At 35.8% G+C, this 18,666-nt stretch overlaps 1 protein-coding gene across 1 annotated transcript in view; it reads left to right on the top strand.

Moving 5' to 3' along the window:
• Nucleotides 1-14,132, top strand: part of LOC115219481 (lateral signaling target protein 2 homolog) — a 134,874-nt gene extending 120,742 nt beyond the window's left edge. Inside the window, exons 7-12 of the mRNA XM_029789654.2 lie at nt 320-421; nt 2,226-3,872; nt 7,493-7,653; nt 9,428-9,718; nt 10,599-10,702; nt 11,214-14,132. Coding sequence (XP_029645514.1) covers nt 320-421; nt 2,226-3,872; nt 7,493-7,653; nt 9,428-9,718; nt 10,599-10,702; nt 11,214-11,339 — 2,431 coding nt within the window. The 3' untranslated portion in view covers nt 11,340-14,132. The remainder of the gene's footprint in view (nt 1-319; nt 422-2,225; nt 3,873-7,492; nt 7,654-9,427; nt 9,719-10,598; nt 10,703-11,213) is intronic.
• The last annotated feature ends 4,534 nt before the right edge of the window (nt 14,133-18,666 follow it).

Here is an 18,666-nt window from a genome sequence, read left to right as displayed (position 1 = left end):
ACAATGTGCCGCCATGAATTGAACTCACAACCTTACGATCATGAGCCAAATGCCCCTAACCACTAAGCTACAGACACACATATTTGTGTATGTTGACAAAACTTAAGAAAGCTCCAGTTCAAAGTTGAATCAAGCTAAAACAAAAATAATGATTTCTGTTCCTTGGTTTCAATTATTTGAATATAAACAAAATTTTTTCAGGATTTTTGTATTTTATTTTCCCTAAATCTAACTTAGTCACTAATTTATGGAATTATCTAAAATTGTTTACTTGATGGCACCACAGATGCTTAAAACTGCTCACCTTTTATTGTTTCAGCGGCCTTCTTGTATACCCTGAGGGTCCACTAAATCCAGACATGGAAACTAGCAATATGTCGGAGATGTTCCGTCCTTTTCAGCCCCTCCTTTACAAAATAAGGTATGTTTTTTTATGAAATATTTGGTGAAATAATGTGGTCAATGAAAAGAGGTTTTATCTATAAACATTGTACTTAGATATATATTCTTTACCTTAAATTTTTTTCTGTGGTGTATGATGGTTGTAAATTTGCACAGCCTGTTTGATGCAGCCTGAACAAGTATTACTAAATTTGCGTTCTTGGAAACTTAAAATTTATTGACTTTTAAGTTTTCAGGGACTCAAATTCAATGCTATTACAGCTGTCACAAGCTGGTTATGGTTCTCATTTAGATATGTAATATGAAAATAGATAAATGTATTATTATATTTTCATAGATAGATGAAAAATATAACAATACACTTACCTATCTCATTTCTTTTTCTCTATCCTGTCTTTCCTCTCATACTTGTTTTACATCTTCCCTTTTCTCTTTACATTATTCTCCAATACTGTTAGCTTTTACCTTTGTAAATAACACTGCAAAACTTATAAACACTTTGCTCAAATGACCAAGAAGGGCATTAGAAGAAAAAGCAGCAATATTAGAAAGACCTGATCTATGATGTGAGAGGTCGGGTTATTTGGGGTGGGTTCAAGAGAAGTGATTGATAATTATAGGTGGACAGAAAAGTAAGGGTGAGTGATGAGATGAAGTTAGAGCAGGTGATGGTTAGTAATAGAAGTGAACCCTGGTAGTACAGAAGGTTGTGTGTAGAGATGAGGACAGTCTGATACAGCCTCTTTTGTATAGATCCTAGTAAAAGGGACATGTGTGTATATTTATATATATCTGCACAGATGTGTTTTTGTGTATTCCTACATGGAGCTTATAAAAATAACTCCAACAAGACCTGAAATTCATTCTTTATGTGGGGGTTTTTTAGCTTTAAAAATTCTAGTTGCAGTTGCAGTATTTGTAATGAAAGTGGAAGTAGCAATGGTAGTAGTTATAGTGGTAGGACTGCTACCATCACCACCTAATGGGGCAGTGTTGTCCTTAATATACAAAACTGGATAATCATGGCTAGAAAAGCTTTTGAACATAAACAATTGCAGAAGATGAAACAAAGGTTGTCATTCTGTTTTCATTATAGCTAAACATTTTCAGGGTGTGTTTGGTGTGGATCAACAAGGCTTCACTAATATTACAACTACCACCACTGTCTCCTCCACCAGGTTGGTGGACACAATATCATTGTTCATGAAGTGTGTGACATAATAGTAGCAGTAGTAATGATAGCACTTCCATTTCTCTTTGTTTTTTATTCTCACAGTATTTTTCTCTTGTGTGTGTGTGTGTTGTGTGTGTGTGTGTGTGTGTGTGTGTGTGTGTGTGTGTGTGTGTGTGTGTGTATGTCTATTACTGCAGTTTGTTTGGTTTTGACAAGTCTCTCTTCATCATCTTCATCAATTTCTTCCACTAACTGGCTCAGATTTACATGAGGAATTTAATGTGGCTGCACAGTATAGATTTTCAAAATTGAGAGACAAAGCACACACATATGTTCTGTAAATTTACTTAGATTAGAATATTTTGGCATTTATTACCTACACATTTTTTTTCCTTTTTCTTTTTGACAACTTTTCTCTAAGTATTTTCTTTTGTCATTCAGTGAACAAAATTACATCAGCATCAAAGACCTCATGTCATATATATATATATATATATATATATATATATATTTTAATGAGTAAACTATACAGGTGAAATAATTTGAAAAATGTGGATAAAATACATTGTGTAAACTGGTGCCATGTAAAAAAGTAAAATTTATTTTTAATTTGTAACCCTTTTTTCTTTTCTTTCTTTTCTTTTATCAGAGAACTTCTTTACACTCTCAGTCGGGATGAATTATTTACCTTAGAGAAGGCCCTGTGCAGTGCAGATGAACCAGAGATAGATCTGTCTTCCTCGTTGATTCATCAGTCTGATATAGACAGCCAGTCACAGGTGTCTTGCCAAACAGAAAAAGTTGCATCTATGGATGCCCGGTTTTTAACCATCTCTCCACTAACTCCTGCCCTCTACCAAGACTCTGCTGCTTGTCAGGAAGATATTTTGGTCCATTCGCCCAGCTCAGGTAGCCCAGTCACTCCAGATAGTGAGGGTGAGTTTAGTATTGGACAGATGAGTCATTCTCCATCTGTGGTTACCATAATACTCAAAGGGTCACCTGCCAGTGACCACCGAACTGTTGAAAGTGTAGAGATTTCATCTCTGAACAAATGTGCCAGTAAAGACTCTGGTTTTTCTAGTGAGAACATTGGCTCCAGTGGGAGCTTGAGCAATCCGGTGTCATCATGTGATGATGATGATCACCACAGTTCTGCCGATTGTGCCATGGACACTAGTAGCAATAGCAGTAGTAATAGTAGTACCAGTAGTAATACTAACAACAACAATAATAATAACAACAACATTCCAAATGACAGAGTTGGTGCTGCCCAGGCTAGTTGTGGAGCTGAACTTTGTGACACAGCAAGTTTACCAGTAAATCCATCTTACCCGTCACCATCACAGCTTCAACAAGAGTCACATTCATTAAGCTATCAACACCCTTACCCATCCTCACCATCATCTACTCCATCCCCCAAACAAGTTCGACACAAACAGGAGGCTTGCGAGAGCCCCAACACATCCACAGATATTCTGACCACACAACATGATTTAACTGACCGCCTAGTGAGCCAGAACCTGACATTGCCCTCATTCATGCCACCCTCTTCATCTCTGTCACCCCAGCTCCCTTCCACCATGGATATACCGCCTGCAATGACCCAAAGTTGGCAGTATGATATTCAGTTTGAAATTCCTCGTATATCAATACAACCGTCGAGTTCTGTCGAGGACATAGATGCTATACATGATGTAGGACTACAGCAGAAGCAGCAGCCACAGCAGGATGTGCAACAGAATTCTTCATCTTCACCTCCATCACTGTCACAGCAGCCACAACAACAACAACAACAGCAACAGCAGCAACAGAGTAATCACAAACAACAAGTTCACTCAGCACACAACCCAAGCCATGATCATCTGTTACAAGAGTGTGCTGAATCAGCTGCAACAATCCGGCCATCAAGTCACTACTTAGGGAGCTGCCGTCGCAGCACGGAGGCAACTAGCCACGCTGGAGGAGACCTAATTAAGAACAAGCGGAAGGTGTGCCACTCGAATCGCGTCACGGAGCCAGACTGCAAAGGAACATTGAAGTTCAGTACAGCAATGAATGCTTGTGCCCTTGAAAAGTTCCAACACAAGGCTGGCAACCCCTACCGTCGGGGGAGTGTTGGCGGCGGTGGTGGTAGCAGTGTGAGCCATGGTGCTATGTTACCAGATGACTCGGAAGCCTGTCTGGAAATTCCAAGGATTCAACGGCTGCGCTATACTGAGAGCATCAGTTCAACCTGCTCCAGTTGTCGCAGTGGCTGCAGTGTTGGTAGTGACTGTGAGTGGGACCGAGAAAGGTTAGTTGCTACCTTTGTTTTATTTTTTTACGTATATATTTTCTTTTGCTGTTTTAACTGCTTTAATTATATCCAAATATTAAATTCTCAGTTTCAACTGATTACATATATTATTGGGATGACTGTTTTTTTACATGTCTGTGTCTTTTTTTTTTTTAATATCTGTGAGGTAACAGTGGCACTTAGGTACAGCTATGCAGACTTAGGCATGTATTGTTCTTGTTTAAAACCAGGTTAGACCTCCACTCAAAAGCATCTGTCTTCAATCAACCTATCTGTTTTCCTGTCGTAGTATATTTAGGCTTACATTGCTACTGTGTAACAATTTTTTTTTGTCTATACTCTTTACTCTTTCACTTGTTTCAGTCATTTGACTGTGACCATGCTGGAGCACCACTTTTAGTTGAGCAAATCGACCCCAGGACTTATTCTTTGTAAGCCTAGTACTTACTCTATCGGTCTCTTTTGCTGAACCGCTAAGTTACGGGGGATGTAAACACACCAGCATCAGTTGTCAAGCGATGTTGAGGGGACAAACACAGACACACAAACATATACACGCGCATATATATATATATATATATATATACACGACGGGCTTCTTTCAGTTTCCGTCTACCAAATCCACTCACAAGGCTTTGGTCAGCCCAAGGCTATAGTATAAGACACTTACCCAAGGTGCCACACCAAATCCTTCTTCGCCCAAAACATCATCCATCTGGAATTTCCTCCCCACTCATGTCTTTCCTGCAAGCATTGATGTACAACAAATTAAACACAACATTCACTGCATCAATTTCACTAATCTCAGAGGAACTGCAAGGGTCATGGGCTTAGTCACTTCCTCCAGATTCAGGAAGTATTATTTTCTTGTTCTGCATGAAACCATACTAATATCAAGAAATATATATTTAAAAAAAATTTCTCACTTTGTAACTCTTTGGTTTTGGGTTCAGTCCCACTGCATGGCACCTTGGGCTATTACAGTCCCTTGCCAATCAATGCCTTGTGAGTGAATTTGGTAGATGGAAAATGTGTTGAAGCTGCCACGCATGTGTGTGTGTGTGTTTTTGTCCCCACTGCTTAATAGCTAGTGTTGGTTTGTTTACATCCTTGTAAAATTAGCAGTTCAGCAAAAGAAACTAATAAAATTAGTGGAGGAGGGGTCAATTTTTTTTTTTTACCTAAGCCCTTCAAGATGGTGCTCTTGCATGGCAGCAGTCTAGCAACTCGAAGCAAATAAAATGTAAAGTTCTCACTTTCTCCTATTCTCCAACTGATGTAGTGTGTGAACGTTGATTGCATCCTGGTGGTTTGTGTATTGCACATTGTAATGTTATACTGAGTTTGAATGTGAAACTTGAGAGAAACTGCAAGTGAACTTGAGAAAATAACTGGATGTTAGTTGCCTTTGCTGTTGAATAGAAAACATGGTAATATGATGACACAGGCAGAGCTGACAAAAAGAAAAAAAATATTGTTATGAGAATGAACTGGAGATATTTGGATCATCATCATCATCATCATTGTTTAACATCCGTTTTCCATGCTAGCATGGGTTGCACAGTTCGACTGGAGTCTGGGAAGCCAGGCAGCTGTGTCAGGCTCTAGCCTGATCTGGCAGTGTCTCTACAACTGGATGCCCTTCCCTGACGCCAACCACTCCGTGAATGTAGTGGGTGCTTTTTACGTGCCACTGGCACAGGGGCCAGAGGAGGCTGGCAAACAGCCACGATCAGTTGGTGCTTTTTGCTTTTCTGCTGAAATAAATTTGAGAAGCAATTGGACAAGACCGATCTTACTTTGTGAAGTTTGAACCTGCACAGATAGCAGATACATGTGAAAGAGAACTGTATAGAAGTTTGCTGTTGTGCAAAGTCTAACCAAACTCATGACCATGCTTAAAGACTTAGTTTCTTTTACTTCATGGCGTCTTACCATATAATATTAATGTCTACTGCAAGACTGAAGTCATTTGCAATGATAGTCTATTTCAGCATTCACAACTTCAATTATTTGCCTGTGTCTACAACTGGAAGCAGCTGTCTTGATTATATATCGTGGCCGATAAGCGAAATCGAAATCGAATTGAACCAGCCAGGATCCCTGGTCTGGTGGTATGTAAAAAGCACTATCCGACTTGTGGCCGATGCCAGCGCCGCCTCGACTGGCTTCCGTGCCGGTGGCACGTAAAATACACCAATCCGACCATGGCCGTTGCCAGCCTCGCCTGGCACCTGTGCAGGTGGCACGTAAAAAGCACCCACTACACTCACGGAGTGGTTGGCGTTAGGTAGGGCATCCAGCTGTAGAAACATTGCCAGATAAGACTGGAGCCTGGTGCAGCCTTCTGGCTTCCCAGATCCCCGGTCAAACCGTCCAACCCATGCTAGCATGGAGAACGGACGTTAAACGATGATGATGATGAAATCATTTTCTTGTTCTTCAGAAAAAAATATTTGCTTAGTTATGATAATGTGATGTGTGCTTGTGACATATATATTTTTAGTGAAACAAAAATAAATATGCTAGCATGTTGTGTGATAGTAGTTTGCTTCCCATCCACACTGTTACAGGTTCAGTTCCATTTGCATAGCACCTTCAGTTAAGGCCTCAAGCTGACCAAAGCCTTGTGAATGGATTTGGAAGACAGAAACAAAATTGAGGTCTCTCGTGTGTGTGTATAATAATAATAATGATAATAATAACATTAGGGAATATTATTCCAAACTTACAGGGAAAAATTCAATTTAATAATACTAAATCAAATTTCACAATATATAATATATGTATATAAATTAGAGAAGAACCACCTTTTATCAATTCAACAATGAAATAACAATGATATAATTAAATTATACCATATAGAAAAAAATAAAATATTCGATAAAATATATACCAATAATATATATATATATATATATATATACACACACACACACACACAATTTCATTTAATTAGTCAAGGAATTAAACTCCCTTAAAGGATGCAAGCATCCTAGTTCACCAGTTTATACCAGTGTTCAGAGAAAACCAAGTATATTAGTTTATCACGAAAATGTATAGGTATTTAGATAAACCTTTTTAGATAAGAAAAAGAAGAAAATGGATGAAAATTTACGTACTTATTGTTTATATTTAAAGACATTGAAATTCATACATAGAAACTCCTACCTACAGCTGTTTCCATACCCAATTCTTTAATTTCAGAAATAAAATTCCATATTCAAAACCAGTGAATTGGGTATATCTTCAGGGAGAATTTCAAAAGGAAGTCATTTAACAATGTGTAGGCATGGCCACAGTGAAATGACTGAAACAAATAAAAGAATAAAAAACAAAAAGAATATGAAACTGGTTTTTTTCAAATGTAATTTAACGAAAGTTTCGTAAATAACATTTTGTCAGAAGGTTTTAATTCAAATAGGAACACTTTAAAATAGGTTTTGTATGACAGAGCCAGAGGTGAGTAGATGATTATATGAGAAGACTAGACTTCATTTATTTTTAGTTTAGAAATAACCTTGCATCGGAACACTTTATCTTAAAGAATGACTGTAATAGGATTTTTAAGTTCAGTACTTTTAAAAATGCCTTTGTTTCTCTTTCTAATCTTTCAGTTGTGCCAGTAGTGAAACAAGTTCGTATAATTCTGATTGCCATGATGATGAAGAGATAGCACTTGCTATCCAAGCTGCTGAACTAGCTTCACGAAATGAAGCTCGTTCACGCTTTCAAAACAGTAGTGATCTCATTCATCGACTTTTTGTATGCATATCAGGTGAGTGAATATTTTTGAGTTTATAAGTTCAAAGTGGACTAAACCTTTCATATCCCACCAAACTGATAACAACATCTTATGTGGGTAAAGACCTTCTTTAGCCTGGGTGCCAGTGTTTCTTCTTTCCTTACCCAATGTCTTTGGCACTTGACATTTTTATAGGGAACCCATTTCTCATCACCAGTCACTATTCGGTCCAAAAAAGGTTCATTAATGAGATGTGCCGACAAAGAAGAGCACACATTCACTCTCTCGGAAAGTTTGTGAGGAACCCATTGACCCAATTTGCTGACTTTTCTGATGGCATGCAGGTGTCGATGAATGGTTGAATGACCAAATCCAAGCTTCTCTGCTAGTTCCTCAACAGTTATGATGAGATTTTGTTCCACCAGGGTTTGCAGGATGTCCACGTTGAGCTCTACAGATCTTCCAGGACAAAGCTTGTCTTCTAGGCTGTAGTTTCCAGCTCGGAATTTCTGAAACCACCATTGACACTGGTTTATGTTTATTGTCTGATCCCCAAAGACTGCATTAATATTCCTCACACTTTCCGTTTGTTAAAATTGAACTGCACTCTTCAAAACTTGCACTAAGAATAAGTGGATAAAATTACTCTTGGTATTTATAGCAAGTTGATGCAGGTAGTTTATCCTGTCCCCCTTCGACTTTTAGTTCATGCAATTGAAAAAACTGCATTATTTATGGGATGACCCAATATTTTATTCTTTCACTAGCACTAGAGTCTCTCATGCCGAGACTAAAGTGCCCCCTTCTTTTTATACTACATCAGTTTTTAAATTTAGTTTCTGCTCTTCTAGATGAGTTGCTTTAACTGAAGCTTGGAGAATCCATGTCTCCTTTGTGTGATTAAAGCAAAACTCTTTTCATATGCTACTTGATTTGTTCAAATTTAATTCAGTGAATTTAATTTAATACATATTTACACCATCATGGAGTTGGTCCCCCTCCCCCATTTCTCTGCCACTGTTACTCGGTGGTGGAGGGTTAATTAAAAAAATGTTGGAAAAATACCCAAAGATAACTTACACTTGAGGACTTAATAGCAAAGTAAATAGTAAAATTGCTGTTGGTTTATTTGATGCAGTAAACCAAGAAACATTAATTAAAATTACATCTTTAGTGATGAGAATTATTTCTAAATGGCTAATTCTGGTGAAAAGAAAAATGAGGAAAGGAATGATAAAGACTACTCTGAAATTTTAATTAGAATTATTATATTTCCCAATATTGAGGACACTCCTAAATTTGAAGACGCATCTCAAATTTTAGAGATAAAAACTGATACAAACAGAGACTATATCTCAACACTTTCTCATAGTTTACCAGAAATATTTTTGTTAGTGGCTTAATGCTGGTGCCACATAAATTGATGAACAGACTACATGGTACCATCGCCAGTGCTTTTTAAGGTCTACATTTTTACTTTCACCGTGCAGACACACAGTAAGGTTAGCAGAGATAACTTTCATCTGAGGTTAGAATTAATTTACAAACAATTTAACAGTTGTTTTCTAGGGTCTATGTCTGTGCTTTTATCCACCAAATGCCTATATGAGAGGATCTCTTAGGGCTGGTAATATAGGGGTGAAAACTGGCATCCTTGATATTTGGAAACTCAGTGAATTAGGAATTATGAATCAGTTTTCTTTAGTTCATGGTTCCAAGGGAAAATAATTTAGTATCGGTTCAAAAACGTTTGATCAAGTTTGTTTCAGTATCCACAACATCACATTTGATTTCTCTCTCTTTCTAGGTGTGGCTGATCAATTGCAGACCAATTTTGCCAGTGATCTACGCAGTATACTTAAGGCAGTTTTTGATATTAACTGTTCAGAACCTTTAGTAATGGCTGACAATGCTATCGAGAGTGGCTCTCAACTTTACACAGCCAGCTCCAGTCACGCAATGGGAAGTGTGGGTGTACCTCATCACATTGCTGCTTCTGGCTCAACGGGTTCGCCATCTCCTCCATTATTAGCTCGTAGTGCCAGCAGTGATGATGATCAACATCTTGAACAGTATGCACGCTCAAGGTCATTCCAAGGTAAGCTTTCTATCCACCCAGATCAATCATTATTTGTCGGTCAGTCTGGTCAGTCAGCAAAGGAAAAACAGATATCATCATGTCTTTTTAACCCCTTCCCAGTCCAAAACATTTTCATAAGTTTGTCATAGTGGAGCGCTAAGAGCACCATCCGAGAGTGATCGTTGCCAGGGACGCTGACTGGCACCCGTGCCGGTGGCATGTAAAATGCACCATTCGAAGGTGATCATTACCAGCATTGCCTTACTGACACTTGTGCCAGTGACATGTGAAAAAACAACATTACTTGAAAACAGGTGAGGGTTGGCAACAGAAAGGGCATGAGGTCATAGAAAATCTGCCTCAACAAATTCCATCTGATTCATGCAAACACATGGAAAAGATTTTGCATCAGCAATTTAAACCAGTCTTATTTTTAACTGAACTGAGCATACCATTTAATTTTTCTAATAGCAGAAACAATGGATCTTTTACTTAGTGTATTTTGTTGTTCTAATAATTAGCCATGTTGGCTAACATTTTTTACAATTGTCTTAACTAAAAAATCTCACTTAAGCATAGTAACTGAATGGTCAGGGCTTACAACTATGAATCAAAATGCAAAGAGTATGAATGGGCTTCTAAGCAAAACAGATATACCACTTTTTTTAAACAAAATTATTAAAGATGTGTAATATTTCAACATGATCAGGAAGGTTGATATAAGATTCTGAAAGCATCAATTAAACCTGGAAACTGCCATGGAACTATTTAATAAAAGAATAGAAAAAGAAGTGGGGAACTGAATATTAGTTTTGTTTTTTCTTTAATGTGAAACTTACTTTTCCTTTGCTAACTGCTTGAAATAGAACTGAAACTTATGTCATTCCTTTATTTGCAGAACCACCTCCTTGGGTTCCAGATGAACAGTGTCCCCACTGTTCTTCCTGCAAAGCCCCCTTCACCTTCGTGAAGAGACGACATCATTGTAGAAACTGTGGCAAGGTAAACATTGAATTTTACTATGGATCTTCCTTTTTTTTTTTTTTCATTTCATTATTTCAACTCATAGCATTTAAATTGATAAGAATAAAAAAAATATCTTAAACTGAAATAAGACTTAATTAGAATAGTTGATGTCAAAAATTACCTCGTAACAGAACACTTGTGCAAATCTATTTAGTAGTGTCTTAGCTATTCTTGCCAGCAGGCTGCAGTGTTGCAATAATTTAGAATGTGTTGTTTTTGGAAATGGGGTTTAAATCCAAATTTTTGTGTAAATTTTTTTTCTGCTTAGAAACATCTCTCTATGGGAAAACACTACTTTGCTTGTAAACAAATGAGAGTTGGTGACAGAAAGGGCATTCAGCTGTAGAAAATATGCTTCAATAAATTCCATCTGACCCATGCAAGCATGGAAAATTGTGTTAAATTATGACGACAACAAAAAAATAAGTGTACTTTAAATTGAAGGTAGCTTATCTGATTCCTTTCTCTCTCTCTCTTATCTTTCCAGGTATTTTGTTCTCGATGCTCAGCTAACTCTGTTCCATTGCCGCAGTATGGACATGTGAAGCCAGTGCGTGTCTGCAATCATTGTTTTGTATTTCAAGTGACGCATTTCACCGTGCAAGAAGAGTGAGCACTTGATCTCCAAAGTGATCCAATTAGCTTATCAGGATGAACTTTATCAGTTGGTTCTCTGTTTTCTCCCAAAAGCAGATGGTCCTTCCATTGTTGTCCAACTGGTTCTGATGTTGAGCGTTAACTTTTAGCTACTCCATCACGACACGACAGTGTGAATGGAGGGGAGCTCGGGATAAAGATGCTGACTGGATTAACTCTGAATTTCCTCGCCCTGGCATAAAGACAGTGTGCAATTCAAGTCAGAATGTACCGACTTTTTTCTTCTTTCCTTATCCCTTCCCCACACTAATTGGTAGCACAAGAACGTGTTTGGTGGTGGCGGGGAGGGCCCCTCTTGTTGGGTGTTCCTTGTAAGGTCTACGGCACCTTCATTGCAAAACTAATTCCTTGGACACCTCAAGCTGAAAACTTGATAAAAAGCATTCTCTCCTTTCCTGATTTTTTGGTTTTTTTTTATGTTATTTCTCAAAAAATTCATGTAAGAGCGTAATTACATTTTGTTAATAGAATTTTGTCTTATGAAAGAAATTTGGGAAAAAAAAAGACAAGTAAAAAGAAAAAAAAATCATATATAATGAAGCTGCATCTATTTTTTTGTATGTTTAAAAACATATATTAGCAATATTTCACCTGACCAGTGGAAAATATGGGATTTATTTTATCCCCAAACCAATACCACAACTGTGATGTCTCCTATAACTGTTTGCAGTTCAGATTTTTGTTTTTGTATTTTTTATTTTAAACTCCAACTCATTATTTTTTTATTGTTTACGTTCTGTAAAAGAAATGAAACAAAATCTTTTTCTATTATAATTATTACTGCTCGTTTTACGAAATTAATCTTTTTACTTTGCAAATTTAGTTAAATGGCTCTTAAGAAATAATTGGACAAATGTGAGATTTAAGAAGCGGGTACGTTGATGATAAGGCACTGGTAATGGTGGTGGGGTACACAGGTAATTTCTCCAATGCTTAGAGATCTCTTTTCATCAAAGACACCAAAACTAAAAGATGGATTTCCAGTTTGATCTTACCAATACTAGAGTTTGTTTATCTCTTTGCTTTTTTCAAAGCAACAAAATAATGCTATAAACATGTTTTAGTCTACTAACAAAGATATCTATCTATATGTATATATGTACATACAATAATTATGTGTGTATATATATGTGCGTGTGTATAAAGTGGGAGTGTTGAATATAACATATTTCCCTGTCCCATAAAGTTTTTCCCCAAAATTAAACTTATAATAAAGGACACATCTATCATTGAGTTAATTCCTTATTTGTTTACTCCTTTCTCTCTCTCTCTCTCTCTTGGTGTCTTTTTGTTCTGAGAAGTTAAAAGTAATTTTAGCAACAACCATTGTTATACTAAATGAGATAATTATGTATGTGAAGTCATATCTGAACCAAGCATGTTTTGTACTGGACTCTTAAACATGTGTGGAGTGATAATGTGACATGAGGTAGTGGATAGATGGAGTTTGACCAAGAAAGACATGTGAATAAGTAGTCTGGTTTAGATTCGAGATCAAATTCCCGCACAGATGAGATTGAAGAATCATGCAGAGATATTTTGTGTGGGTAGCTATCTCCTGTCAGACAAAATGATGGCCAAAACCTTTGAAGCAGGTTAGGATCTAACTTTTTTTTTTCTTTGCAGTATTTTTGATTCTTTCAGCAGGTTTGGATTTGAAAGAGTCAAATATTATGCAATGAAGACATAAGAATGTTGTCTAAGGTTTATTACTTCGTTATTTGAAAAGTTTAAGTTCCAGCAGCAGTATTGTTGTTGGATCAGTTGTGAATTTTGTGAAAAGACGAGACACAACAAACTATTTCTTCCCAACAAATCCTGGTATTTTAGAAACCTTCAGCTACTTTTCAAATAAATCTGCATTCTTTAAATCTGTTATTTTGTAATTTATAACCCACCGACATCCAACCCCTCATCTTACCTGCTCTTGTTTTGCAGTTAATACTTTTTTTTTTTTATATTTTACTCTTTTTTAATTCTTTTAACTTTGTAAGCAAAGTGAAACAAAAATAAAAACAGATTTTGAAATAAAAGAACACTCAAAGTTTATTTCCACCCCCACCCCCCTATATATTTCTGTGCTGTTTGCACTTTTTACTTTATTTTTTATAGTCATCTGTTTGTCATCCTATTGAAATTAATTAAAAAAAAAGTGCAGTCCCAAAATTTTACAAGTTATTGCTTGCATTAAAAAACTGCTTTAATTTCTCATAGGATTCATTTTTATCTGTGAAATCAAGTATATTATTGGTGTTAAAGTCCCAGGACATTCTTGATTGAGCATACTTATGATCAATAGCATTCCTTTTATTCAGCCATAGGGCATCCAAAACCATATTGTTCAGTATGTCCTTCCTCATTTAAGATAGCTGGGTGTGATGTGACTACTATCTCCAGCAGGTCGAATGTGTAGAGACTCCTTTGTTTTTTTCAACTAAATATGCATTTGTGTAAACAAAATTTTTCAACAGGGAATTCTGTAGGGTTAAAAGACACTTATAAATCATTTTATTTTGATCTATTAAACATTCTTCCCCACCAATATATGTAACAGGAGTGTTATTTTCTTAAAATCCTTGAGATCAGCACTAAACTGTCCTGCTAAACGCTCTGTCGCTTCTATCAAAGATTGTCTATCATGATGTTGAAGAGTCCAGGATTCCCTCATACAGTTTAATTGAAAGAATTATTTTATTTCTTCTTTCACTTTGCATGCCAGCCTCTTTGCTTCATTCACTTTGCATGTGATTATAATCCTACTAAGTCAGGTAGAAGCTCCTAGTAAATCAAGTTCAGGGCTTAGTTCAGTTCTCACTTGAATTCCCTATTCATTAAAGCTTCTGCTGCTAACAAGCAATTCCCTTTATCTCTTAAAATCTCTGGCTTCATGACTAAATAGATAAGCAACATAGCAAATTGGTAGAAACAGTTGAAACCTGAGCAAAATGTTTCACCATATTTGTCTTTTTTGTGTTCAGAATTTTCTCACCAATCCAGGAGGATCTCTTAAAGGTCATAGAACTGCCTTCCTTCATCCAAATGAAATTATATATATAAATAGGGGTGATGAGGGCTGTTATCTGGATGCTGAATCGTATGAAAGAGGCTGCAAGACACTGCTGGTAGCGAGATACTGTGTTGGAGAAGACCTGTGGAAGCATAGAAAAACAGATGCTGAATAAGGGTGATGTTGTGGCAGGCATTGAAGTACTTTGTAGTTCCTTTTCATTTTGAATTCAAATGTTGGAGTGGGATAATAAAATAGCAGTCAAATAGTGATGTCTCTGTTTGGTACCAACCACATTTAATGAAAGGACAATGTTACAGATAATAGTTCTGTTATTGGCAAAAGGCCATCAATTTTGAGGGGTGGGGAAGTCAATTACCTTAACCCTAGTGCTTGACTGGTACTTATTTTATGAACCCTCACAAAGTCAATCTCAGTTGAATTTGGAGTAATGTAAAAGCTAGAAGGAATACTGCAAATCATTTTGTCTAGCATGCTAATGACTGCCTTAATAGTAATAAATCTTTTCTACTATAGACACAAGGCCTGAAATTTGGGGGAAGGGTCTAATTGATTACATCGGCCTCCAGTGCTCAACTGGTAGTTTATCAACTCTGAAAGGATGAAAGGCAAAGTCAGCCTTTGGTGACATCTGAACTCGGAACATAAAGCTGGAAGGAATGCCTCAAAGTATCTTGTCTGTTGTGCTAATGACTCTACCAGCTCACTGTCTTGATGATGATGATGATAATAATAATAACCATATATATAAATTATTATTATTGTCAGAAAAGAGGAAGATCATGAGAAAAATTTGTTGCAAAAATTCCTGCCATTAGTAATGAATATATTTATATAATTTTCTGTTTCTTAAATTTGTCAAAGAATTCTTAAACTCTGTCTTGATTTATTTGCATCTATGTTATTTTGTTGTGTCGACTTTACCATTTCCCTTTTTGTAAATTAACATTCAGCTCTTCATTTCAGTTATTCCCCAAATATCTCTTTCAAAACAGTCTTTCCAAAAATCCCACCTCCTTTGATATTGAATTAGGCTCTAACATCTGCATCATTTTGGAAAAAGGTGATGTCAGGAGGGGCTGCTTCCTTTTTCTAACTGAATCATTATCGCTTATGAAACATTACGGTCCAAGCACTAAACTAATCACTTAAAATTTCAAATCCTACTTTTTGATCTTGGTAATTTCTCTCCCTGGTTTCAAACGATCCATCAGAATTTGTAACTGGTGGCCTCCCACCACTGCTTTTAGTAATGTATTTAACCAGCAGATGAAAGTGCAGCTTAACAAAGCATTTGATTCAAACCCACCAAAATTTTAGCTTTGTCCATCAGATAATTCGTTTTCCATTGATTATGTTCAAATGCTTAGAAATTTTTTTTTATGAAGATTGAATTAAGCTTATGTAAGAGAGATTTAAAATTGTTTTTATTATTTAAGGTTAGTAATATATATATATGTGTGTGTGTCTGTGTATATATATATATTAGAAAAAAAAAATCACCTTTTATCAATTCAATAATGAAAAATTAAATTATACCATCTAGAAAATTACATATAATAGAAAGATTAAATATAAGATAAAACATATAACGATGATTAAGTAATATGCAAAAAATCATCGTTATGTTTTATCTTATATTTAATCTTTCTATTATATGTAATTTTCTAGATGGTATAATTTAATTTTTCATTATTGAATTGATAAAAGGTTGATTTTCTAATTTATATATATATATATATGTATATATATATATATTGTGAAATTTGATTTAGTATTTCTAAATAGAATTTTTCCCTATAAATTTGGAATAATATTCCCTCATATTATATATATATATATATATATATACACACACACACACACACACTTTTTCCTGTTAAAACTTGTCTTTAAAACAAATCCACCTATTTTTATATTTGCAAACTAAAATATTTCCTTAACGGTTTCATGCAATTCATTTTGTTCTTTCTTTTAATCTACTAATCTGACTAAAGCTCCTTATTAATCTTTGGTTGAACCACATTAGACTTTCAGTTTGGTATCTTCTGTAGTATGTCTTTGAGTTTTTTTAGCCAGAAACCTGAGCTCCTTACTAGTGGCAATTTTGAGTCACATCTTGTACAAAGAGAGAGTGGTGTATAAATAATGATGAAAATAAAACTATTAAACAAAACGCCTTTTGTGAAGATCTTTTTGGAAGCTAAATCTCTTACTTTGCTGTTCTCTTCTTTTAAAAGCAAAAAGTTAAGAGTTAATCTATTCCAAATTGTAATAAATATATCAGGTTTAAGCTTCCAAGCTATCTGTATCAATTTCCCCATGAGCTATGCAAATCAATTCCATGTAAACTAAATGCCCAATAAAGACAAAATAAATAATACTAACCTTCCAATGCATTTGTTTTCCTTGTTTTTAACATTTACTAAAACTGCTGCTAAATTGTGGAGTCTCAAACGAAGCTAGAATTTATAAGAACTACACAGCACTATGCTTCTTTTTTTTTTTTTTCTTGTTTATGTTATTGGACTGTGGCCATGCTGGTACACCCTCTTGAAGTCTTTTGTCAAACAAATCACTTGACTAGATATTTATAAAGCCTGATACTTATTAGTCTCTTTTTGCTGAAATATGTTACGAAGATGTAAACAAACTAACACTGGTTGTTAAGTGGTGGTGGAAGACTAACACAACACACATGTAATGGGCTTCTTTCAGTTTCCGTTTACCAAATCACAAGGTTTTGGTTGACCTAGGCCTATAGAAGACACACACCAAAGTTGTGTACAGTGGGACTTAATCCTTGACCACATTTTTAAGAATTAAGCTTAACTTCACAGCCATGCCTACACCTATCAGGTCATCCCATAAGTTCTGTCTGGTTTTACCTTTTTTAAAATTGAATGAAATTTTATAGTATTTTAGAATGTCTAATGAAAATAAAAATTATTTTTATGCATTTGTGTGACATTTGAACTAATTAAATATTATTTTACAGAATAATAGAATTAAAATTTCTTTGATTAAAACCCTTTCTAACATGGAAGTATCCAAAGAGCATTTGAGGCACATAATGCTTTATAAGTACAAAAAGGAAACTCTACAGCCGAAGTGACACGAAACATAAACTCAGTTTATGGGAAAGAATGTGTAAATGAAAGAACTTGCTGAAGATGGTTTGCAAAATTCAGAAGTGGAGATTTCAGCCTTGAAGATCGAACAGGACGTCCAGTTGAGTTTGATGCTCCTTGAGGCATTACTTGAAGAAAATCTTGCATTATCAGTTGAAGAATTGGCAATAAAGCTTAGTTCAAACCATACAACTGTTCATCGTCATCTTCAACAACTTAGAAAGGTTCCTAAACTTGGAAAATGGGTGCCTCGTGAATTGTCTGAAAGCAACCACAAATCCTGAGTTGACATCTGCTCTTCTCTCCTTTCTCGTGAACACATTTCACCCTTTTTGGATAGGCTTGTGACTGGTGATGAAAAATAGATCTTCTATTGAAATATTAAACGTTGTAAACAGTGGCTTGGTAAAAGGGAAAAAGCTCAACCACAACCAAGAAAGGAACTTCATGGAAAAAAAGGTTCTTCTTTCTATCTGGTGGGATTGCAAAGGAGTAATTCACTTTGAATTGTTACCACTTAATGCAACAATCAATGCTTAAGTCTACTGTCAGCAATTAGAGCGTTTGAAGAAAAAAAGACCCACTTTAGTGAATCGAAAATGAGTGATGTTTCATCAGGATAATGCTCGACCCCACACTGCAAAGATCACATCACAGAAGATCGAAGAGCATGGTTGTGAAAAAATTCATCCACCTTTTTCTCCCGACCTTGCTCCTTCAGACTACCATTTGTTTCGTAGTTTACAGAATCATTTGGGGGACATAACTTTCGCAAGCCAGGAGGAGGTCGAAACTGACATTTCAGAGTTCTTTGCTTTGAAACAAAAGAGTTTTACATTGATGGGATTAAAAAGCTTGTAAACAGATGGAAAGGAAGTGATAGATAATCAGGGAAACTACATTGATGATTAAATTTCAATTAAATATAACATATGATCACTTGTTTTCTTTATTCAAAATTCGGACAGAACTTATGGGATGACCTGATATATGTAGTGAGCAATATTGTAAACAAACTCTGAGTTTTTCTTAAAAATTGGAGATGTGTTCAATACCTTTACAATCCTTCTCAATCATTTTTTTACCTGTGGACGCCTTGCAGATAAATTTTATATGGACCTCCA

This window comes from Octopus sinensis, linkage group LG14 (genome assembly GCF_006345805.1).
Source record: "Octopus sinensis linkage group LG14, ASM634580v1, whole genome shotgun sequence".
Taxonomy (NCBI): Eukaryota; Metazoa; Mollusca; class Cephalopoda; order Octopoda; family Octopodidae; genus Octopus; species Octopus sinensis.
The sequence above is the reverse complement of the archived record's forward strand: the minus strand, read 5'-3'. Positions and strand labels throughout refer to the sequence as shown.